Source organism: Amphiprion ocellaris, chromosome 18 (assembly GCF_022539595.1).
Source record: "Amphiprion ocellaris isolate individual 3 ecotype Okinawa chromosome 18, ASM2253959v1, whole genome shotgun sequence".
Classification (NCBI taxonomy): Eukaryota; Metazoa; Chordata; class Actinopteri; family Pomacentridae; genus Amphiprion; species Amphiprion ocellaris.
Genome location: NC_072783.1, coordinates 21,461,123 through 21,487,119, shown reverse-complemented (window position 1 = coordinate 21,487,119; position 25,997 = coordinate 21,461,123). Strand labels below are relative to the sequence as shown.

General features: G+C 40.8%; 2 protein-coding genes across 3 annotated transcripts in view; one reads left to right on the top strand and one right to left on the bottom strand.

Moving 5' to 3' along the window:
- faap100 (FA core complex associated protein 100) overlaps nt 1–25,997 on the top strand; it is an 81,954-nt gene that overhangs the window by 641 nt on the left and 55,316 nt on the right. Inside the window, exons 2-8 of one of the 2 annotated variants that reach the window (XR_008599549.1) lie at nt 100–218; nt 1,811–2,682; nt 3,782–3,938; nt 4,040–4,976; nt 5,083–5,205; nt 19,925–20,352; nt 20,575–21,037. Coding sequence is in view for 1 of the 2 variants with exons in the window: in XM_023295522.3 (XP_023151290.2) it covers nt 100–218; nt 1,811–2,682; nt 3,782–3,938; nt 4,040–4,976; nt 5,083–5,205; nt 6,471–6,557; nt 6,933–7,049 (2,412 nt within the window). In the remaining variant the exon portion in view is untranslated. Of the gene's footprint in view, nt 1–99; nt 219–1,810; nt 2,683–3,781; nt 3,939–4,039; nt 4,977–5,082; nt 5,206–6,470; nt 6,558–6,932; nt 8,949–19,924; nt 20,353–20,574; nt 21,038–25,997 lie in introns of those variants that run through there. The other variant, XM_023295522.3, reaches the window with a different exon arrangement.
- On the bottom strand, nt 12,082–25,551 carry fscn2b (fascin actin-bundling protein 2b, retinal). The gene is made up of 7 exons (XM_023295524.3): nt 24,606–25,551; nt 24,184–24,282; nt 23,282–24,008; nt 15,249–15,405; nt 13,788–13,909; nt 13,485–13,652; nt 12,082–13,396 (listed from the first exon to the last, which is right to left on the bottom strand). Exons 2-7 carry the CDS (start codon nt 24,274–24,276, stop codon nt 13,191–13,193), a joined length of 1,473 nt encoding a protein of 490 aa, XP_023151292.2. The 5' UTR covers nt 24,277–24,282; nt 24,606–25,551; the 3' UTR covers nt 12,082–13,190.

The window sequence follows — 25,997 nt, the reverse complement described above, 5'->3', positions numbered from 1 at the left end:
GCATCCCAGTCACACCGCAAAGCGAACTTTTGATGAATACATTGCAAAGATAACTTGCATTGTGACTTTGAGTTTGATTGTCATGTCGTGTTGTTGCAGGCTGTTCTGCAGTTACCTGGTCCAGTGACTGACCTGGTAGAGAGCCATGACAAGCAGCTCTTCTATGTGGCATGTAGCACTGGAGTTTATTGTGTCAATTTACAATCTCTGCTACACAGGTATGAGCTTCCATACTTTACTGTATTCACGCTGTACAATAAAATGTCATACACTCGTGTGCAAAATCACTTAATGATTTCAAATTTTGTTACGTCTCAAGAACTATTGTTTCTAAGTTGATAAATAGAGAATTCCCACTTGTGACCAATCAAAACAAATACAGCTGAAAGATTTTATTGGAAAATGTAGGCCCGAAAGTAGAAGCACAATGCAACAAACGTGAAAAGATGAATGCAAATGTGATCACTGAAACAAACTTGAGTAAATTCATGATTTGAAAATACCCCAGTTTCCCAAATATGGGCATAAAATATCCTGCGAACACCAAAAATTTCTCAGTTTTGTACCGACAAGCGACGCCTATCCTCATGTTTGCATCTAAGGGCTTCACCGAGAAAAAGATTGCCATAGGATTAGAAAGGTCTGATTGGAAGGCTTCTGGAAGATGGTATCAGATTAAAGTAGTTATTGACTATTTATAAATGAGTTGAAACACAGTTGCAGCAGTGGTCAGAGGTAGAGAACGAGCCATAGTACCGCTAATCAGAGCTCAGTGGTTGTTGTACTTAAAGGACACCATGGAGACTATGCTGTTTTCACAGTGTAGCTCTGAAAAACAGACAGGTAAGGGTCTTAAACTTGACACAAGTGTTATCAATGGAAATCAGAGTTTCTGTGACAGTTCAAACAGTGTGAAGGACTCTGTGTAATGTTAACCTGTATAGACAGCGCCCAAGAAAAATACTCTTTCTTGCTCTTTGGCACTAAACTGCAGAATTTAAGTTTTTCAAAGGACATGAAAAGAAGTCAAATGATCACTGGGGATACAATCTTTGGTCAGATAGGACCGAAATAAATTTGTTCAGCTTGCATGGGGTTGAAATAAACCTGGCCAGGACTACCACAGTGATTGCATAGTCTTGACAGTGACGTACGAAGGTGGGAGTGTGATGATATGAGTGTAAAAGGTGTTTGCGAGATGACGTATGCAGATGGAACCATGAATGCCTACAGATAAACTAAAATCCTGACTGACAAGATGACTCGCAGTCTGCAGAAATTTGACAGAAGAGGATCATTCTAGCGATCCAAAAAACACACTACCCACATCACACAAAGGGTTTCTAAAGAAGAAGTAAAAACAACACTGTGGCCTGGACAAGTGTGCCACCTGAGCTGAATCCAGTAATACATCTGCCTTTCCAGAGAAAGGAAGAGCAAAACAGCCTCTCCAGGAAAAAGCAGCTGAAAAACATGGTCTGTGAAGAATGGCAGAACATTTCTCCAAAATGTGGTATCCTCAGTATTGAGGAACATTGGGCCTTTCATCATAAATAAGGTGGATTTGCTTTTTTTTTTTTATAAGAGCAGTTGAACAGAACCGAAGGCTTTTGAACTTGGAGGTAATGCACTTATCACAAGATGATACAATTTTGAGTAATTTGACATATAAGTGATGTTGCACAGGAGTCTACTCACTTCTGCTGTATCCTTGTTTTAGGTCAGAGATGATCTCACATGTAAGATCTGCCTGTGTGTTATGTAAGTTCATCAGATGCCTCTCACTTAATTTGACCTTTCACCCCTGCAGGGCTCAAAGCTCCTCACCTGATGCATCTTCCAATCCTGCTGAGCTGAAAATCTCCTCTGAGTTTCTTGTTATTGAAGCAGATGAAGTGTCGTCTCTGCTCCTTGTTGGCTCGGTGCTCCTGACCGTCTGCCAGAGAGACTCCTCCTGGCTGGTGACTTTGATTAAAACACCAGAACAAACACCGTCCAGCAGCTATGAGGTGCTCGGTTCATTTAGTCTGCCTCTGGTCTCAGCTGTTGTTCAAGGTGACACTGAGTCAAAGACAGGGCGGAGAAGGACGTCTGTGTTGATTTGTCTCCATTCTGGTGACACAGCACCATTAACTTTACCTCATGGCCACTTCTGCCTCGAGCCCGTCCTCTTCAAACTTCTGTTTGGAGTCGAAGCTGCTCTCGCCAAATCACCGGTTATCCTGTGCGGCCTGCCAGACGGGCGCCTGTGTTTCCTCCCTCTGCGTCTTCCAGGAGCCCGGCTTCGAGTTCTGCACAGCCTTGAGCAGCCAGTTGTGTTCGTTGGAGCGTCTGTCGTCATGGAAACCGGCCCGGGACACGCACAGTGTTTGGTGGCAATGGGTGAACAGGGCAGAGTGGTCCTGATCAAGACTGAGAAGGGAGGATCAGAGGATGGGAGCAGCCTCGCTGGTTTCACTGAGGGGTTAGTAGCGGGGCCTGTTCAGTGTGGCTGCCTGGATAGAAACTGTCTTTACTACAGCACTGGTTCAGATCTGCTGCTGCTGGATCTGTCAGAGGGATCTTCTGGGAAAGAAGGCAAAGAGAGGGATGAAGAGACATCCAGGAAGACCCTCCAGAGTCCCGCCAGTTTAAATGTGTGCAGCGTTGTCGCCTTGGCTGAGCCGACATCCAACACTTCAGGTGAGCGGAATAAAAGTGCAAATATCAGTCGAGTTTCTGTCAGCTGCTTTCAGTTCTTTATATAAATGGATTTGCAGACAGGTGTAATAACTCCGCTAAAGGAGCCTTCTTGGTTATATGTGTTAAAGTGCCTCTCAGTCAGGTGCCACACAGCAGCCGTTTTGATGGAAAAAAGCTAATTACATTTAATACAGCAAGTACAATGCTGTGCTACTTCTACTTGATTATTTCCATTGTGTCCTGCACTGTATTCCTACCTCTCTACACTTCAGAGGGAAATGCTGTACTTTGTATTCAACTACATTTATTAAACAGATTGAATTACTTTTAAGATGAAGCTTTGACACAATGGATAACATAACAAGCTTTTAACATGCAACACATAGTTCTAGATTAAAGCATCTGTTTCCAAACCCCCTGGCTTCTGACCTCTTTTGAAATGCAGCATGTTGTCATCAGCTCTAACAAATAATGATTTTCCCTCAAAGCTTGTTACATGGTTTCTTTTCATAATTGTTCAATATTTCACAAAAAACACATCAATTCAAAATCTTATCCAACAGCACATTTGTGTATCAAACTCAGATTTATCTGCAGTCCCTTCATATGAAACTGTATATAAAGTATTTGAACTGGCTCCACCTGCAGCAGCTACAGCAGTAACATCATGCTGACACACTGATGCTTCACTATTAATAATTTAATTATGTCCTATATAATAATATATCCATCGGGATTTCATTTAAGTAGGATTTTTCATGCAGCACTTGCGCTTGTAATGGAGTATTTTCACTTGGCTGTATTAGTACTTTAACTCAAGGATCGGAATATTTCTTCCACCACTGGATTATTTTTTTTTTAAATTTCTTCCTAAATTATATGAAGATTGCACAAGTTGCACTGTGCACAATGTCTAACATGACATACGTAGCAGATAAGTGTATTTGATCATAAATTAGCATCATTGTAATCTAAATAACTTTGTCTAGTATTGTGTCTAAGGTGCTCTTTGAGTTTTAACTTGCATCATTGTGTCTTCATTTAACTCCTGACTCTGAAAGTATTTTTCCTAACTTTAAAAATCGCTCTGACCCACCAGGTGAAGTGCAGCTGCTGGGACTGTCTGTCAGAGGGCAGCTCCAGAGGATCAGTTTACCTGCGAGGAGAAAAGATGCAGGATTGTCCAAGCTGCCTTCCACACAAGTGGGCCGAAGCATCAGGGACCTCCTGTCTGCTATCGGAGATGTCTGCGAAAGGTATGTCAGACAAACATGAAGCCTATTTGACAAATCTGAAATGAAACAAAGCAGAGATTTGTTGACATATTGTATATGTGGTGTTCTTTGCTTTCCTGTAGAGCATCGGTGCTGAAAACAGCCATCAAATCCAAAAACCAGATTCTGAGACACCTGAATCAGGTCGTCAACATCAGTTTCCTGCTCACAGCCACTAGTAATACTGAAGATGATCCTGCCATTAAGGAGAAGCCAATCAGATGTCACGCTATGACTAGCTGGAGCAGACTGCTTCAAACAGACTCTCTGAATCTTACATGTGTTCTGGATAATTCCAGTCCTTATGTCTTGGAACGAGGCTGGACTCTGAGCATCACCGTGTTTCCTTTGTGCTGCTCTTCCGCCGCAAGAGAAGAAATTTCCTCCACAAACTTTTCATTCCCATTCCAGAATCTCAATTCAGGGGAAACTTTAGAGGTGTCGCTGCCTATAGCAGCTGCAGGAGACTCATCTATCCCGATGACTGTGAACTGCTCGCTCATCTTCTCCCTCTCAAGTCTTCTGGGAGAGCAGGAGGCAGCGAACTGTCCTGGGTTGCAGAGCAGCAATATCAGTTTGCCCTTGAACACACTGACAGTGGACTGGTTGAATGCTCTGCAGCTAAACAGTGCCACAGCCAGACATAAAATGGTCACATTTCAATCCGGCAGCATCACAACAGACGCCATCCAAGCTTTTATAAGCTCACAGCAGATGAGGTGCAGTGGAAGAGCCGACAGAGGAGGAGAGAGTGGATCAACGCCGGAGAAGTATTCAGCGAGTGTGCGGGTGTCATTGGAGTTATTGAAAGATTCACTGGTGTTAAAAAACTCTAATTTGGATCCCAAGGTGCCGAAGATGGCCCCTGAAAGCCTCTGCAGCTCTCTGATTGAGTGGCTGTTGTCTGAAGGTCCAGGAGGAGTGAAGATGGGACACCAAGGAGATATGATTTCCTTGAGCAGCTCAGCTGTCCACGCTCGTGGTCCAAATGGAGCCACAGTCAAACTGACTGCGAAACAGGTAAACCGTTATTTAATATAAGATTATTAAATATTTATGCTGCTCGTTTTATCTCAGATCATTTGAGAAAATGGATGAGAGTTGTACAGTGGAATTGTTTCTTCAGATAAACGTCGAGGAGGAGAACACGGAGAAGGAGGAGCGTCTGACAGCAGTAGAGGTTCAGGTCGAGAGCTCATCCATAGCAGCAGTGTGTGGACTGCATCATGCTGTGCTGAGCCGGATACAGGTACAAACACACGCACCTAGCTTAATACCATGTTTCCAGAAGTTTACAATCAGTTTACAATCAGGTGTCATTTGCACATTTTGAATCTTTCAATTTACATTTAAGATGCGTCCATAACACATTTTTTGAAGTTACCAAGATAGTTTTGTGATTCATCTGCGAAGGATTTTACTCCGAAACAAACCTGGAATGCTTCGCAGCTTACAAAAACTGACATTCTGACTAAAGGAGGATTAAAAACACAGATTTTGTTGGAAGCTGTGGGCTGTAAGAGGAGTTGCATACTCTGCAGACAGTCAGTATTTTTCATTCTTTGAGGTGCGATTAAAAAATTCCATAACTGTGTTTTAAAAAGCAAATCCTCTTCAAAGTAGTCTAATCATGCAGCATCACGCAGAGCAATATCTGATGTGTGGTGGATCTGCTCTACTGTGTTAATGCGGCGCTCTATCAACTTGAATTTCATTTTGAGAAAAACGGAGAAGCCACAGGGTGTAGAACAATGACTGTGTTATTGGGACCAAAAAAAAAGCTCCATCACTGTGTGCAACTGGAGCCCCCTTATGCCATCACATTCAGGTTTTTGTACCGAATTTTCAGCCTCAGATGGCATTGATAGTCTGAACTTGGGAGACCAATTTTTGGTGTACAACCATGCAAATGTCAAGAAATGGAATGCAAGCTTTTGGTGCACTCCAGACTTAAAAGGCCTTCTCTGTTTTTGAAAACTGTGGGCGCTTTTACTGAAAACCGTTGATTGTTGTCTGAGTAGTAGCCACACATCCACCTCTGGTCAGCAGTGATGATCCTCCACATGAAGGTTGGATCATCCAGCTGCTGACAGAATGTGAGGAGTCCTTGTTTGCACCAGTTTGAGGTCCGTGGTGAAATTGCAAATGCTCACATGATCACAAAAGAGCACACGTCACACAGGTCTGGATGTTGATCACACAACATCAGGTGGGATTCTGACTCATGACGGTCACCACTCACTTTTGTTGGACTTGTTAATGCAGGAGAGCTCTGAATTACCATTATGACATCAAACCAGTTCTTTTACACTCATTTTGCAGTATTGTTCTTTTAACAATAAGGCTGAATTATGAGTAATTTTTTCTGCTGGATACAGCTGTAGATGGACGGTGCATTTACTCTAGATTGACCTCATCAGGCTTGAGAATCATGTTTAATGCCCATAACTGTAGATGAACACATGAAAGAGTTTCACTTGAAACTTAGAATTTGTTCTGCATTGCTTGATACAGATTTTGCTGCAGAAATCTCCAGAGAAACCTACTTCCAAGAAGCCGATGCAGATTTTAGGTTTGAGAGAGGCACTGCAGCGAGCAGAGGTAAAACCTACATGTATGATTCTCATTTAATACAAATAATTCATCGTCTTTTGTTAGAAGTAGCCTAGCAACACAATACCACATACAAGGGCCAACCATAAAACCAGTTTTATAACGTCAAATATTTTAAATACTTAGAAAATAAATCTGTTTATTTTCTGTTCAGTTACTAAATAATTGATTTAATCCTTTCAATCTTGTGTAAAAGTTTTTGGAAGTTATTAAATCTATTCAAATATTTTTTAAACCCATTTAACCCAGGGCTATCATAAGTCTGCATAGCTGCAGTGTCCATAATCGTATAGAGGCTAATGTATCTCGGTGTTGGCTCTTTTTGAACTTTGTTCTTGTTCCCGCCTCCTCTTATGTCAACAGATTCAACAAAGTCAAATCTCAGAGGCTCTTGGCGTGGGCATGACTGCAGGGCAGATGAACCCAGCTCTTCTCAGTGTTTACCAAGAGCTCAGACAAAATCCTCTCCTCATAATTTAACACCTACACAGCTGCCTTCAGCTCCAGTTGCTGTTCAGCAATCTGACTTCTCAGCTGGTTTAAAAATGATGTTCATTCATGATGCATAATAATTGCCACTGTAAAGATACATATTGTCATGATATTACTGTGATATTTTACTTGTGGCGTGACTTTGAAGCTGCTTGCTGATGTCTGAGATGATTTCATTATCCACATGATAATAAATTTAATGAAGATTCACTGTATTCACGGGTTATTCTCATATAACTCGTTATTTTCCACCATTACTGTACACATTAAGCAGCTCTAATTATATGGCTCATCCATATCACAGTTTTCCGCTCATTTCCAAGTCAATGCATTGAGCACAAGATGGTGGAAAAGCTCAGGTGCAGTAAATATGTTTGCAGTTACAGTCCAAAATGAAGAACTGTCTCGCAGGTTGGTGACGGGTTCACAGCCTCCCCATGTGTCAGACATGTCGGATCTGATGGAACATGGCAGGTCAATACATTTATAGATTTGCAGCAGATTGCGCAACAGCTGCAGATATGACAAATTCTGGAAGTTGTTTGTGTGTAGAACGTTGTCTCAGGAAGAAATTTCCAAAGTGGCATCTAGAGCCTTGTGACTTTTTATAGACATAAAAATTTTAGGGGCTGAATGTTCTGCTGATAATTTCCCTAAACCTGGGCAAAGACATTTGCATGAGAGGTACAGTGTGACAACTAAAAGGCTCTACATTAGTGGCAAGAACTCTACTGAAAGTAAAAGAGAAGGAGATTCCTCAGCAGTCTGGACCTATAGCAGCATAACTATAAGCTGTTTCAAGGCCAAGTGAGCCACCTGTGATTATAAGCTGTATCCAAAAGGAACATTTTCAGCATAATCTTAAAGGTAGAGATGATGTCTGCCTCCTAAACTCAAACTTGGAGCTGAATCAACAGTAGATGAGTCTTATAGCTGAAAGATCTGCATCCCACTTTGCTTTTGGAAACTCTAGGAACCTCACATAAGCCTACAGCCTGAGAGTGAAGTCCTCTGTCGATATAATATGGCACTATGAGGTCTTTCAGTTATGATGGAGTTTTGACTTTAGGGGCTGTGTGTGTGACAAGAATGATTTTAAATTCTATTCTGTATTTTAAGGGGAGACACTGAAGAGGTGACAATATGGGAGACATGTTGCCTCTCTTCCTGATTCTTGTCAGAACTCTGGTTGCAGCATTTTTAATCTGTTGGAGCCACAGCTGTGCAGAACGTTAGAGAGGAAACACATTAGAGTCCTTCTCAGCTTTCAGAATGTGTTGAACGTATTATTACAGACAGATTTTTCTGTGTCAACAGATCAGGTGGCCTGTGCTGTCATTTCATCTCAGATAAAGCTCTGCTCCTGCAGCCTGAGGCTCAGTGGAGAAAGTGACAGCTAACTAGACTAGTTAGTAAGTGTAATATGATCATCTTGCTATAGTTTTATTGTGAACATTAACTGCTTCTTTAAAAGGGCACACATGCATGTCTTTGCTTTAATCGAAGCTGCTGCTGCATGACGACCTCTGTTTTTTATTAGAGTAGTCCGATCATCAAGATTGTGTTGGTAATATGTTGTAATCATTGTCAGTCACGTTCGAGAAATTTGTAGTTGGATTAATTTTTTTACTCAACCAACAAGGTGGAGCTGAGACTCTGCATCACTGTGATGGTTGCTGTCTATTACACCATGAACCTCTTGAGTTTCTGGGCTCAACACAGTATTTAGCTTGAATATTCAAGACAAAGGAAGCTGATGATTGATCTCTTCTCAGGTTGAAACTGGGTGAAGCAATGCATTCAGGAGTTTTGCTATTGTCATCAAAATGTGGAAAGAATTCAGATTTTTTTTTTAATGGTCCTATTAAACATGTCCAAAAGTGAAAACATCTCTCAGCCTAACACTTTGTATCTGACTAACTTAGCTGTGTTGTTTTTTTTTAGCTAAAATGTAACTTGCAGGGGTTTAAAAACTGTTGAAACAAGCACAGATTCAGCTGATCCACAGCTAACCAGATGTATATCCACTTGGTTAAACTCAAACTAAGAAGAGTGCATCAAGAGGTATCACAGAGGCCGTATAACTAGATATGAAAATAGGGCCTCTCTACAAGATGGCATCTCTACATTTGCTAATAATTCTTATATCCAGTGTACAGGTTTAAGTGTTGTGGATGCAGGTTAAAAGCAGCTGAACATCCCTTCCTTTCTGAGCGTGTAGGAGAACCGATGGTGGAATGGAAGGGACCTGCTCTAGAGCCAGTGTTTGGTTTGACCATTCTGGGCTACTCAGCTGACAAAGTACAATTCAGTTACAAGTAATTATAAAGAAAACATGATAAATTATATCTTCCATCTCTGCTGATACATCTCTCTGGTCCTTTGAGTTTATAATTTACATGAGTGGTGCATTTAGTGTTGATCTAAATGTCATTACAGTGAGTTTTTGTGATCACCCAGCTTCCACAGACGTTAATGTGTGAACTCCACAAACCAATACACTGATCACTGTCAACTATCGTCATATAGTGCATTATACTCCTTGATAACCATCCAAAACTGCATATTATGCTTATGTTTGGCAACTTTTTTAAAGAGATATTATAGAAATGATTAAATGTAAGTCTATTTTAATTTTAATCACAAGAACATTAAGATTTATTCTCTCAATTACAAACAGAAGAAAGAGAGGGTGAGAGCATTTAGTAGTTTTACTGGTAGGAAGGAATAAAGAAGTTCAACCACTAGGCGACTGACTTTGACAAGTAGAGCAACAGTAAAGCAGCATCTAAAGAAACTGATGGCACCTCCTGCCATTGTCACAGCAGCTGCTTTAGTCACCAAAACAACACCTTCTCACATGGAGGTGTTGCTGTGTAAGCTGCAGGTCTCCACGTGTCCAAGGTCCTGAAGGAAACGTCCAGGTGACGCCTCTGCTGCTTTGTACCTGCTTTTAGAATTTCAAAATACACTGTCTGTCCAAAAAAAATAAATTTGTTTGACCGCCTTTAGCTTTGAGTATGACACGCGTTCACTGTGGCATTTTTTCAATATGCTTCTGCAATGTCACAGCATTTATTTCTGTCTAGATTAATTTTCTGCCAAGATCTTAGATTGATGATGGGAGAGTTGGACCGTTGCACAAAGTCTTCTCCAGCACATCATTCTCCCTGAACCACTGATTCTTAATGTGAGCCCCATGAATCCTGGCATCGTCATCTTGGAACATACCCATGCCATCAGGGAAGAGAAACTCCATTGAGAGAAACACCTGGTCATTCAGTATATTCAGGAAGTCAGCTGACCTCATTCTTTGGGCACATAACGTTGCTGGAAGATCAGTCTCACTGATCAGTGGTTTTCTTAGAGCTACAGCTGTTTAGTCCCAGTCCTTTGAGTTCCCTTCGCATTGTGCGTGTGGAAATGCTCTTACTTTCATGATTAGTGAAATATAGCCGTGAGTTCTACTGCTGATTTCACCAAACGTTTAAATGATCCCCAATCACGATCATCGAAGAGTTTGTTCTGACCACATTTGTTCCTCAAAGAAATGGGTCACTACTTCCAGGTTTTAATGATGTGGACGCTTCTTGTTTTCTTTGCTTGATGCAGGCCAATAATTTGACCCTTCTGAGACAGATTAACATCCTTTCCATGACCACAGGATATGTCTTCTGACATAGTTGTTCAAGAAATGAGAAGCTCTTCACTGCATCAGCTAGGGCTAAATAAGTTGCTGCAGCTGAAACATATTCATCACCGCAGTAATTATCCAATGGAAGGCTCTTAACTATTTGTTAGTTAAATCCAAGTAGCAACTTTTTTTTTTTTTTTTTTTTTTTTTTTTGGACAGGCAGTGTATCATCTAAACGTGAAACAACAACAAATCTCAGCAACAGAGAACCAATGGAGAACCAGTGATGAAGTATTTAGTTTATTTTGGTGGTTGATTTGATCGAAGTCAACACGTTAACCCCCAAAACCTCCACAGAAATGAATCTCAGAAGTTGCGTTCGCTTGAGTAAAATCTTGCAGTTTTTAGAAAGAAATAGAAACTCTACTACTGCTTTTACTCCTGCACAGATCTCTAACATGGTGGTTAGCATCACTGACTGTACTTTGCAATTTTAACTCCACCACTTCCATTTTATAGCTTCAAAGAAATTATTATGTAGCTTAAATTAGACTGCTTTATCCCACTAATGCAGAAATACTTGTATGTCAATACTAAGCATCTAGTTGCATCCAAGGAAATCCTTTTACACTGAGCTTTTTAATTCTCAAGGTAGCACTGGACGTTGTATTTTTGTCTTCTGTGGCACTTTCATACCATGCAGTTCTGTTAATTTGGTCCTGACCAAAATAACAAAAATAATTTTATTATGATTACATTTTCTTCTTTTCAGGATGCCTTTGATTCCTATATTCCTCATAGAAATGTGACATTCCTCAAACAAAACATAACCTGAAATACAGGTTTGTTTTTCTTCCTCTGTGCTCACAGCAGAAGAATGTAGAAATGCAAAACTGAGGTGCAAATGGAAAATTCTCCCACTTCGAGGCTGGAAAGATGTTTTTAATTCTGCTGCCAGAGAATGACCCCCGTCTTTCTATTCTATTAATAAACATCCTCGGACAGCAGGATCATGCATGAATTAAACTCTTTCAAAAGGTGACATCACTTATAATCAGTGCTGAATAGTAGTGGATTACGCATAATCAGGATTAAACCAAAAAATAAGCAACTATAATAAACCTAGATTACATTTGAAAACTATAATTAAGATTGCAGCTACATTGTTAAGGATATCTTGTTCCATATTGAGAATATGATAATTATTTATTTTTTTTAAATGCTAGCCAGTGCTATGTTATTAACTCATGAAAAGTACATCTGACGTTCTGCATTTCTGTATGGAGGGGGATAAAGAACATTGTTGGGTCCATATGGAGGATTCCAGCAGCAGCCATCCCTCCGAAACAGCTTTCATTCCTGGTAATCTATTGCCACTACTTCGGGTTTCTGAATGTGCAATCTAAGACCATCTACTATACTTGAAAGCAGTCTAGTAACTCCTTTCAGGTTCCAAGTTTTGAAAATATTGAACAGATTTTTTTCTGTTTTTCATCAATGTTTTATTGAATTATTTCTTTTGATTTGGAAGATGAAAATTTCAAGTAAGGGCACCTCTTGCATTACACAAGTAAAGTCCTCCATGTGGCTTCAACAAAAACTCACACATAAAAAAAGAAACAACATCCTACGTGTTGTTGAATAAACACAGTAGACCCGCAGTTCTGCAATTGCATGCTGAAAATGCAAAATCTATTTTATTTGAAAATGTTTTCACATATTTAAAGAGGAAAAGGAATCTTTGTGGAGGTTAATTTTTGCTTCTGCATCCATTTTTTTTTTTTTTTTTTAAGCATGAGGTGGTTTTATTTTGTAGTGATTCAAAAGTATTCCCTTAAGCTTGCATTTTTCTGGAACCCACTGCTACTATTACTAATTCCAAGAATTGCCATGCAGTTTGTATCCAGTAACTGACCACATTTCAAAGTAATCTGACCCAGCCTTTCTAGTAAGTGTGGATGTAGCTGCATGTCTCAAATGACAGCTTGAGTCACTGTACGTCTTCAACTTGATGAAGGACAACAGCCATTACACGTCTGTATTACCGCTTACTTGCTTGCGGTTACAAATGCAATACTAGAGTGGCGGAAAGGCGGCAAAGATGAGACCAACAAGGATGTAAACACCAAGGAGTGTGGCTGTGATTACGTGTGTGAAACATCACATTCTGAAGTCTATTTGCCTTTATTTGTGTATATTTAATTACTGGAAAAAACTTCAAGCAATAACACAAAAACTCAAACGTTCATTCACACTAATTTTGCAGATTTGAGTTCAAGAACTCATTAAAAACTTTGTTCACTTCATTAAGACTTCTCTTGGCTGAATTTACATGGTGAGTTCCTCCCCTTCTTTCACCTTTATGAGTCTTTGAGTCCTCTCTGGGTGAAATATCTTCAAGTTTAACTTCACATTGCAGCCAAAGTGGTGATTAGTGGCGGATCACCTCAACAGTGAGTTAAGTTAGTCCAGGTTTGGACTAATATGTGTTTGTATTAATACTCCCACAAGGCTGAGCTGCTCAGGCTGAGTCCGTCTCCCTTCAGGGTTCCTCCCTGGTCACCACGCAGGTATTTCCCGTTCTTGCCCCTGATTGCGAGACGACCATGTTCCAGGAGCTCCAGACTGAAATTCTCAGGGGCCTCACCGTCCGAACACACCAACCCGGCGCTGTTCACATACCAGAACCGACCATCAACACCTGCTCAGTGGAGGACAAGCAAATGAGATGAAAGAAGCAGAAAGCAGGCCACTAATCAACCCCAGTGCGTTTGAGCGTGTGTCCTGACCTTTAATGTTGTAGGCCCCATTGCTGAACTGCAGGGTGAAGATGTCGTAGACGGATCTACTGGCATCCAGCGTGTTGGAGTTCTTGTGGTGGCAGATGAATCCATTCAGTCCTCTCAGGATCAGCATGGGTCGGTTGATTAGTTTCAAAGTGAGCTGCTCATCCTCACCTGGCAAAAGTCAGCAGAAGCAACACAATAGAGCTCAGAGTGAATTTTTTTATTTTATTTTTTTTTTTGAAAATGAGATCCATTAGTAGAAAAAGGAAAATAGGAGAACAATACTAAACTTAAATTGTCTCCCACCTATGGAGTCACTGACAGCAAGTAACTGGCCGTTCTTCTTAGTGCAGATGTATTTGCCATTGTTGGCTTTTAGTGCCACCTTGTGGCCGAGCCACTCCACTGAAAACATGGTGTCTGCTGACCTGTGGGAGACGAGAGTTTCCTTGAATTTCAGAGCTCTTGGAAATATGTTGAGTGCGCATGATATTTCTTGACAACTCATGTATGCAAGCAACTGTCCATAATATTTTCACTCCTGTTATCAATAGATAGTCTGAACTGCATTACTGGCTTGCATTTTCAATGACACATTTTCTTGTATCCTTGACAACATTGCATTATCTCTTACTAAATATAAGCTATAAGAACATTTATATTTCACTAGAAAAAAGGTCAGTTTATTTATGTTTTTAACCCAGGATGCAGTAATGGTAGAAATGTTTTTTTCTGTAAACTTATATCTGAGTTATTCCCTCTCAAATGATCAGCCACCTTCTACTCAACCATCACTGATTTACTTGAACTTATTAAACAAACAAACCAAAAAAATCTAACTGATGTATATTTACAGTGGTATCTGTGAGAATTTAAATTGATGTATCAAGTCCTTTCCAAGACCAAATTTCAGAACCTGTATTTGAACTTTGAAATTTGAAGCTATGTTTGGATGACGATATCTCAGGAACTATGACAGATTAAAAAAAAAAACTGACGTTTTTACTGTTATTTCTCATCACACCATTGTTTCAGACTCTGCAAATAAAAGTAGATCAAATAGTCTTTAAATATGGGTGAGTTAAAAAAAACCATTTTTTAAGTTGTATGAAACCAAAGAACTCTGCAATATCTTTGTTTTTGTGGTACAACTTTTGATACCTGCTCAATCAGTTATGAAAGTTAAACAGTGAAAGTGTAAAAGTATTTCATATTAAAAAGTATTCTCTATTCTATATGTTTGTTTGGTTGGTTGTTTTTTGCATTATTATGAGATGCAGCTACATATGGTTCAGAAAATAAAATTTTCTGTTAGTATGCTTTAATATGGGACTTTTAATGACAGCTTCATATATATATCAACTCACCCATAATCGGATGTTATTTGATCTACTTGTTCAGCTCTTGCAGATTTTGAGAAAGAACAGTGAAATTTTCATCTGTTTTTTTTTTAATCTTTAATAGTTCCTGAGTGAGTTCCTAGTTATTCAAGCACAATTTAAATTCTTAATGTGCAAATAAATGTGCTAAAAGTGTGTCATATTTGATATATTAAGTTAAAATTTCACTAGCATATTTACAAATATCCATGTTTTTTACTATCAAAATGTCAGGCAAATCAGAGTTGGTCGAGCAGAAACTGTTGTGAAAATTAAATGATTTCAGATAGATTGAGTTGTCTTTAATATAAACAATAGAAGCGACAGTTGCCATTGATAACTGCATCCTTTATTACTCTGTACAGCCGATATAACAGCATCCACTCACACTTCTGTGGCTGTAGTCTGGACGCCTCCATGAGCCACCACAGCCCAGTAGTTGCCTTGGCTGGTGCGGAACGTGCACTTCTTGGTTTCCTTGTCAATCTCCATCTGAAACGTCTCCATGTCCGTCTCATCTTCCTGATTGGCTGCGAGGCTCAGTCCTGGGAGTGGCGTCGCAAACACGTGATGTCATTAATACTTTAATAGCGTTGAAAACTGAGAACTATTTAGTGTTGGAGAAACAATACAATTACACTACGGAGCAATTAATCGGCAAAATGTGTGCTCACAAAATAAGTGTGATTGTGGTGAATCAGTGTATCATCTGTGCACAGCATAAAATGACGCACAGAATTGAACACAAAGCCAAAATCAGCAATGTGACATAGCAGCCTGCTAATTAAGTTGTATTGATTTGTTTTGCTTGGCCAAGGATGAAGGGTTCAGTAATCACATGTGATCACATTATTTTTAAGTGTCTTAAACTGCACTGTTGATCTGACATGCCAAGCGGGCATATATCTCCCTGAGGGTAAATACATTTTCACTGATTGCGGTTTAGGATGCATTTATGCATAGAATATGCAGGAAATATGAAAGAAATCTGCAACTTGTGCCAATGCAGGACATTTTAACTGATAAAAAGCACATTTCTCACAGTCATTGTGTTATCATCTCTCATCATGAAACTTTTAACATTTTCAATACTTACACATAAAATAGAAAAACATATGAGAAATGCAAACTAACACAGCCAAACAGTCAGAGTGACAACATGCAGAAAGGAAGACAATTGTTTGCCACACCGCCAAAAAGACAGATTGCAGAGGGCTAAATCCTAAATTCGATGCCTCCCAGAATATCCCCAATACAATTTCTTAATCCTTTAACAACACTAATCTGCATGCATCTTTTTTTCTGGCCATCTTTTTCCACCCTCTTCCCTTCCCCCCATCTCTCCCTCTGTACCCTTGACCCCCTCCAGCCCCACCTCCTGCCATCACCCCACCTTCGCCCTGTCTATCTGCCCTCTGCACAGTGGGTCTCTGATATAATCAGCTTTCGAGTGCTACCCGTCCAATCCCTCAATCCCCTCAATAAAAGAATAAAGGAAAAACAGGAAGAGACCAGGGGATTTTATGGTCCACACTTGGCAGCATGTGCAGATAATTACCAACTCCTCTTAAACCTCAAGCTAAAGGAACCATGGATGATCAAACATATGGAGAACATGCTAAGATGTGTGAAATTTGTCTGCATTAACTGGCTGTATTGTACACTCAAAGACCTTCAGTATGAAGAGAGAAAAATATGTGTAATTTCCTGCTGACAAGAAGAGCCTTAAAAATCTGAAATTATTTCAAGAACACTATATTGTTTGATGGTAACCTGCAAATGACTGCAGAAGTGCCAAAGATTTTTGCAAAGAATTTTGTCCTCTGAAACTGTGCTTTATCTGTTGTATAGGAGTCGATAAAGCTGCCTTAAAATGGAACTCATGAGCTCTTAATTATGACGTGGGAACTTGTGTACATCAAATGATTGGCATTGAAGGAATAACATTGGCTGTAGGTTGTGAGAACATTGCTGCTAGTAAGCGGCAACATGGACTTTGCTGGTGGTTTCTAGACGCGACCAAAGCTAAACATTTAGTAAGCTAAAGAGCAGGTAATGTAGAAAATTCAAAGGCATATTGAAAAGATGCTAAATTTACAAAAGAAAACTCTATACAACTAAAACTACAATATATAAACTCACAATCTACTGAAAAATAAACTTCCATGGCCTCTGCCATTTTTGAAAATGTCAGCAAACAAGTCAAAAGTAGTCCCTCGTTGTCAGACCATTCTACACAGCGCTGACAGTCTGTGTAGAATGATCTGACCACACTTCATCACCCTTCTGCTAAAAGGGGGAAAAAAAACTGGTGTGTATTTCTTTAAACCAGTCACAATCATCTTGGTTAGGGTTCAAATTGTTGTTGTTTCCTATAGTGAAAGAAATTTGAAAACGAGTAACACACAGAAGTAGAGGAGAAAGACCCATAAACCGTCCAATTACCGGCTTATACCCACAGTCTACATCCAGTAAGTCAGACTGCAAGAGGGGGACGTTCATATGGACTTTTCTCATGAACACAGTAAACATAGCCCCATTTGAAGGCACCATCAGTTAGACAGACACTAGACAAGCTTTCCTAACAATGTCTGAGATGCTAACTACAGTGGTGCTTGGAGATAAGGCTAACATAAGAATTCTAACATGCTTATTCGCATAAAGAATTTATCTTTAACACTCAATTATCAAACTAAACAAACCATTCTGAATAAACATTATCACTGACAGAGGTAGTAGTCTTTAGCACTGGAACCCATTCACATTATTTACTTTTTAAAGCCACTTAAACAACCGCATAATGCGGGAGCCCAACACTGTCTGCTGAGCAACTGCTAACCTCATATAGTGTTTATATAGGAATGATTCTGTACTGAATTGAAATAAAGGCTTGAAACATACTGATAGAATGAACTTATATTACTGAATTTAACACAGTTAATTGGCAGCTTTCCACTGAAGGGGCAAAGTGGCACCAAACTTTACAGCAACAGCCTCATAACTGGCTTTTTAAGCCTTTCTGTTTCCATTGCAGTGTAGGATCTGAAGGCTTTGAATGCAACATTAAATACTAGTGTGCCAAAACAATGACAAATAGTCTTACTGTATGTAATTCCAGTTCTATAAGTGCATAGGAAATAGAGCAATGGACATTTATTATGTCAGCCTTTATGGCGAATTCTCCTTCTACTACCTACTCCTGCCAAGATAGGTAGGTACGTACAAACTTTTTCTCCCCTGAAAATAGCCCTACTGGAACAGTTCCACAAAGGTTCAGGTTGTCCCAAAATGTCCTCCAAGTTCTTGCAGTGGAAAACAACCTATTGCCAGACACTGACATTAATAATAATCTTTGAAGACTGCTGTATTTAAACTGTTCACTAAAAAGTGCAGGAACCACCCAGTCAGTAATAATGAATCTTTAAACTCAACGGAATGAAACTATTTAAATCAACAAAGTAATTAGCAATTTTCACACGTTACTCCCACAATGGCAACTCAAAGTGCTTTGATTTGTTTGTTTTACTCTCATCTGACCACAGTTTAGTGTATTAACATGCTAACACTTGCTGATTATCACTAAACACAGAGACTGATGGTAATCTCAGTATATGCCAGTGGTGGAAGACATTTACTAAGATACCATGCTTAAATGCATGTTTGAGATACTATAACTTTATACTTGTACTCCATTTCATCTCAGAGGGAAATACTGCACTTTTTTTACCCCACTACATTTGTCCGACAGCTTTAATTATGAGTTACTTTTTAAATTATACTTTTTTACACCCATTCTATCCTGTGAAAACCACAAATCTCCACATGTGGTGATTTTGAATGCTTGTGATAAACTGAAGGATTAGGTGTTCCATGATGGGTTTAGATAATTCTCCTACTTGTTAAGCTAAATAAACTATTTATTAATCCCTTGGTTTAGTTGGAAAATGCACAAATGCCACAGAAAAGGGGGTATTTTCTGATCTCATGAAAAGCTGACTTTTAAAGAATTGCGGTTCTCATAGTAAAGCAACAGTGCAAAGATATTGTGATCTTACAGAATATGATGCATTGCTGCAGATTAAACTACCCAATAGTAGCTCAATTTTAAACATCTACACCAGTAAGAAGCAACATGCATATTAATGCAGCAAATATAAAGATCTAAAAACATAATATGTAAGAGCAAAACACTGACAGGGACTATTTTACGCCACAGTTAGTACTTTTACTTTTGATACTTTAAATAGACTACACTTAGATGTACATTTTGCTGATAATGCTTGCATACATTTACTTGTAGTGGAACATTTTCAGAGTACAGTATCAGTAATTTTCCTCTAGTTAAGGATCTGAATACCTCAACAAACAAGGTATTGGGGAAAATAAACATTTAAGTAGTGCTATGCTGTGTGCAGGTTTAGGTCAGCTTATGTGTTTTTCTACATTGACCATAAGTTATAAACCTGAGCTCTTTCAGATACACTGAATCAAGCCGCTTAAGGCTACTGATGGATGCATGTATATAAATCTCAGATGCATAATTCAATACAAATGCACCTGCACATGCCAATCTGTAGGACCTGGTGATAAAAATAAATAAATGAATTGAGAAAAAATAATTTCAACATAAATTTTTATAGCGGTTGTTCCAGCCTGTATCCCACGGTTTATGACGATGTAAATTCCACCTGTTTTAAGATTCTTTTGGGGCGTTTTGCTTCTTTTTTCTTTCTTTTTCTTTTGCTTTTGAAATCTGTAGAAATAAATTGAAGGAGTGGGAAAAGGGGATGACACACAACAGAGATGTCATGGTTACTGAGCTACGGGGACGCTTTAAACCCATCTTATTCACACCCGATAAACTAGGTATCATGAGGTCTTACAACTGGTTAAATTATCATTGATCTTAAGTGCATTTGAAGCATAAATTTAAGCCCCTCGACTCCGCCGCTATGCCTGGGGGCCTATCACTCCCATTCTCTCTCATCCCGACTCAATGTCATGCTTTGTCTACCTATTCCATGTGTCCATTTCACACTAATTCAACCCAGAAATGATCCTCAGACAGGGCTCAGCTGGGACTTCACAGCCGCTATCTGATAGATGAGAGAGGAGACAGAGGAAGGAGAGAAGGATGGAGGAAGAGAAAGAAACAGAGAACGGGGGGGGGAAAGAGATTGGATACGCTGAAATCCAAGCCAGCAATCTGAGGATATCAATAGCTGTGTTGATGACCATCTTCGACACACCCCTTGGTCAAGCATAAGCAGTAAGATGTTGTCATCACATCCATGATCGCTGGTAAACGACGGCCACAGCATCGCACTATCTGGTGCATGTGGACAACACACAGGTAGCTTCAATAGTGCCTCATTTTGGATCAGACCCCAGATCCAGCTCCTCTTCCTGATGCTGTCCAACTTCCAGCCTGCAAGTGGAGCAGGCCTAACTAATCCATCAACGATAGATGGCTCTGACATCAATTTTTAATGGTAAGCCAATGCCACTATCCCTGTGTCCCTTATTTTCTTCTTTCTCACAATCCTTCACAACTGCATTTTCTGATGTTGGTTTACTTCATTCATTTTTTCTGCTTATCTGTCCTTGAGCTGCTCCTGCATGGATGCAATATGTGTGTTTGTATGTCTGTGTGTGTACATGCGTGTTAATGGAAAGTTTGTGTCTTTGGCCTATCATCTCTTTTTCACATTCAGGGCAGAGTGGACCACTTAGACCCGAGGAACACAGGAAGGCGATGAGAGACATGATAACGGATCTACATGACAAGCTAACGCACAAACTTGCACACACACACACACACACACACACACACGCTTGCATACTTGCAGGCACAAACATACAATTCACTGCTGCATTTCATGCCTGTCAACAAAACTTTTTACAATTTTAAATCTAAATTCATGCTTTTCCACATAACAGCTAACCCTGTTGTTTGTTTGTTTTTTTTTTCCTGCATGTTGCACTGCACTAAATGAAGCCCAAACGTTGGTGCTAATTTATGAGACACAGATGACATTAGGCAGGATGAAATGAAGAGCCCACCTGTCTCCACTCATACTCCTGTGGTCCTTTGGGAGTCATCCTACAGCTGTATCCTCCCTTCTCTGCTTTCCACTCTCCCCTTCCTTCTCCTGAATCATCGTGTAGAACCCAGAGGTAATGAGCTCTGTTTACCCAAGTATTGCAATTGTGAGGCATTGCATCTTAAGAATTTTTGCTTTTTTTCATTTTTAGTCTAACTTTAACCCAATATATAATTGTTTCTGTGTTAATTGTAAATTACCATCAATCTTCCAATTTTCATTCATGCTGGTGTCTTTACAACCTTCAAGCAACATAATCCACAAGTTCCTGGAAAGCTTTGCAACAGTAGAAAGTCACTTAATATCTTGCATTTCCATTTAACAAGAAACATGTATCAGGTGATGATTAAACCACTGTCTGTTTTTTAAGTTGAAATGCAAATGTTTTGTACCTATATTCCTCCATTAGTTGATTTGACTAATTCAAATTCTTCTAACTTTACCTGAAATACCATTTCGACAAAAAATGTGATCACAGCTAGTCTGCTCTTGTGCTTTGATGTGAATTTTCACAATGACTCGCAGTTTTGTTGCAAATTCCTCTCCCTTTTCCCGTGTTTCCTTGATTTTCAGTAGCACATAAGCACTGACTGAAGCTGAGGTTAGCAGGTTACATTAACGGGTTACAGCGGACTCAATGGGGCACAAGTTTTGGCCGCAGGTAAAAGGCAGCTTGGGTTTCTGAAAGCAGACTCCCCCTCGCCTTCCAGGAACAGGGGCCAACTTCATCAATAATTCAACACACCTCACCACTCGCCGTAGCAGGACGGCATGGTTGTGAGTGGGCGAGTGTCTTGGAGAAAGAAAAAGCTTTTGTTTGTGGAGAACAAGTGTAGGAAAAGAAAAAAAGAGATTCGAACGAAGCATGCTGCATGTATTCCTCTGTGTGTGAGAGCAAATGCATGCATGCATGCAATATGCTGCAGCACTATATATATGTGTGTTTCATGCTCAACCTTATTTCTCCTTACCCTTCAACCAATCACTTTAAAATGCTCCCAGTAGTTTGGTTCATGCTGCAGCCCCCACTGCTAACCAGGAACAATGAGCGAGGAGAGATTCAGTTACAGCACCCAGGGTTGAAGTAACTTGACCCTGCAGACAAGAATCTGCAGCCTGTGGATGGCTGTCATGGCCAAGTATGCTGACAAGCACTGCTGGTGTATGCTAATCTACCCCAAATCCAGTTTCAAATCAGGCCAGCAAACCCTTTCAACCATCAGTAACTGAAACTCTATGCAAGTCCTTCTAGTGCATCTCTGGTTAGATGCAATGTGACGCTCACAATTACAATTTTCTTAGGTTTTATGCTGATCAAAGAAACTCAACCTTGTTTTTGAGCAGAAATGACTTCAGTGTGGAGTGTAATCCATCAGTACAGTAGTGTGGTGTCATGCCTGTGTGCTGATCAAATAACCCCCTCCAACAGCCCTATCACAGGACTGAGGAGTAAATACATAATACAGTATCAACAGAGCATTACTGTACAGCATATTGGTTACAAGCAGCTGTTTCAGTAAGCCCAAGGGGCAAAAGTGTAGAGTGTTAACAGCATTACCCAACAAAGCCAGGAGGTGCAACTGAGATGGAATGAATAGGGATTTTCAAAAAATTATAGATAATTTGGTAAAAGAAAAGGAAAACAATGCCTCTTTCTCTGGACCTTTTCTTTTTTTAAATTTATCTTGTATTTTCTATAAAAAGGTCTCTACTATTTAAGGCATTCAACACTTTCTTGACAACATTTAAAGTGATTCATGAAAAACTGATTCCAAATCGTTTCTAAGGAATCTATTTTTGTAGGTTTTCCCAACATGGATGCACAATAAATCCGTTACTTGAATAAAATCACTCAGAAGTGTAAGACTTAATACCAACAGTGGACTAAACTAAATCAATTACAGCTCGAAAGCAAATGGAATATTCGTCTCAGGTCTTCCAGATGGGGCTGATAGTCTCCCATATCAGCCTCATCTATCTTGTTTTCCTGGAGAGACGCAGCCATCCACTGTGATGTCGATGCATGTTGATGTGCAGACTACATTACCCATAATTACCATGCATCCTTTATCAGCTGTCAATTTCTGCTTCATTATGTATGTGTGCAGGTCAGTGTGTGTCAGCAAAAGCTCGTGACCACCCTCAATGGCAACAAAGTTTGACCTTCGTCCATTTAATCAGACATTTGGGATTCTGTATAAGACTTTGGGGAAACTAGCGAGCTGCCAGAGGAGCAGCTTGTGTATGCATGCAAGGATTCAGAACAAAATCAGATTTGCAAGTGTATAGTGCACTGCTTATGTGTCTGTTGTCTTACCTTGTCTGATGGAGACATATCGCCCGTTGGTTGCTATCAGAACCACCTGTGGGTGACTCTCCTCCAGGTCAAATAGTTCGTCTTTGCCTGGCTTGGAGCACCGTCCAGACCTCAGGGTCCCTGTAGGCCCCATGGGGGACAAATACTTCCCTTCACAGTCTTTGAAGGCCAGCTTCCCACACTTCAGCTCCAAGGTGTATGCCGTGGCCCTCCCATTCTGCATCACCAGCTTTCCGTCATTGCTGAGGAAGCGGCTGTCACAGGTCTTTAGGCAGTACTTCCCGTCCAGGTAGACAAGTGTCAGGAGTGCTGCCACTCCCCAGGGAATGTTCAGGTCCACAGCGATTTCCCCATCCTCCATGGAGAGGTGGGCATAACGCTTTCGGGCCACAGACAGCAGGTTGGCCTGAGGATGCAGAGCCAGGTGCACTGCCCACAGCTCGGCATCTGTGATTATCTGGGCGAAGCAGGACAGGTAGTCCCGAGAGCCACCGAAGAATCGGAGGTACTGCTCAGACTGCAGGGCCCAGCGGCCATCTGACTGAGCCACGATGAGGAAGCGACAGTCTGAGTTGTGGCCGTCTGCCTCACAGGTGACTTTGCCATCCTTGTCAGAGGCCAGGTAGCGTCCCAGGTGACTGCGCAGATAGACAACCTGGGTGTCTTGGGAGTCCTGCTCAAGAGTCCATATCTGCTTCTTCTTTAAGCTGGGAGCTGAGGCATTCACCTGAGAATCAAGAGAGGTATATACTCTAAAATCTTATATACAACAAGCCTGGCACTTTCATACTATATTACAACCTTGTACAGTTTGTACAGATCCATTGGCACCACCACTACAGCAACAATCATGCAAAAAGTGTGTTACAGTTTGTCTTGCATTTTGGCTGGCATTTTCGTACCTTGAAGCCAAAGGTCTCAGCAGTGAGATAGCGACCCTCATAATTTATTAGGCCAAACTGCAGTTTTAAAGGACGGTTCCCATTAGCGGGCATCTTCACCTGTGGATTTTTAAGGGGTGAGAGACAGAAGAAGAACAAGGGCTGAGCCAGCTTAGGGATGGGAGAGAGAAGGTAAATAGAAGTGACATTGGATGGAGAAGTGACAGGTACGCTGAGAAAAAAGGGGCAATAGTGGGTTTTAAAGCCCTAAGGAATAAGGAAAGAGGTGATGTCATGAGGAATGATGAAATGCAAAAGTTGTAAAGGCAGGAAATCAATTCATTAAGGTACAGTATATAAAGCAATCCCAAGACCACAAATTCCTTCCCCCGCCCATGGCTTCATTATACATTTTTCCAGCCACAGCGTCCTAATTTACTTACTGTGGTTTTGTGGCTTCCCCTCTGCAGTTCCTGCGGCTCTAATTCCAGCTCCCAGATTTAAGAGGCTTCTTTCACCAAGCGTCCTTGTGTAATTCTTTCTCTTTTCCTTCTACTCTAGCTGGCTCTCACGTCCTGTTGATTGGGTCTCCCAGCTCGCCTCCACTACTTCTGCTATTCTCCCTAATCAGGTTGGAGGCAGCAAAGACTTGAGTCAACCTTGATCTCTCTTCAGTCCGGTGTCAACCTCTCTTTCTCTGTAGACTAATTTTGCTCTGAACTGCTTATCTCCGCTTCTGCAGCCTTCCCTCACCCTCCCTCTCTCTCCTGTTGAACGGTGCTCTCTCGTCCAGCCTCACTCCTGTTCTTGCATGACTTGTTATTCACCCAGAAGGCTCAATCACTCGATGCCCCACTGACTACACTTCTCTGGGGTTTTGTGTTTGCCCCTCCTTTGCCAACTATCTTTGCATCAATCACATCAAATCCTCTGACCTTCTTCTTCACCTTCCTTGAAGTCCAGGTTCCTCGTTTGTCAGACACAAGTTTGATCAGTGAAGGAGAACATCCTCGGTGGTCCCACAAATTTTATGGTAGTGCACTGAAGGACACCTTCACTCTTTCCCTAAACATAAGCCGTCCATCACAGCTGAACTCTGCAACAAAAGGTGCTCGCCTCTGTAATCTTAAGCCTCCCTCTGTTGCTTTTTCCTCCCATCGTCTCCTTCTCTCTCACTGCCTTTCTCTAACCTGCCATGTGTGTAATCCTGCCTTTCGCTGCCTCTGCACCTTATTTTGAGCTCCGCACTTCACCTCTTTCTGTGACACATAAAGAGAAGTAAGTAGAAACAATGCACAAATATACACACACAGTGCCGGGTAACCAGAGCGCTCCCTGTGCCTTTGAGGTAGTTGCCTGAGTGCAGCTCCCCTTACCTGCCCACGCCGGGGTTTAGTTACACACCTTCTCTGATTGCAAGCTCTCTGGGTCAGTCCTAATGGGAGCTGAGACGCAGAGGGAGAAAGACTTTACATCTGAATTTAGGAAAGGAGATGGCGGGTGTTATCAAGGAAACAATAACAAGCTAATCAACATATGGGCTTCTGAATGAATGAGTGTGGGTAGCAGGTGAGCCTGCATGTGCGTGTGTGTAATCAAGCTTGCCAATCAGCCTATTATAAGTCTTCTTTGCGAAGTAAACAGACGTTTCAGTTCCTGAATCCATCTAATCCTCAACCCAATCATCCCAACCTGGCTAATCTACCGGCACTGCCCCCCTCCCTGCTCCTCTAACACACACACACACACACACACACACACACACACACACACACACACTCCTCTGCTCGTCAGTGGCTATAAACATACACACAGATTCACTGACCCACAGCAAC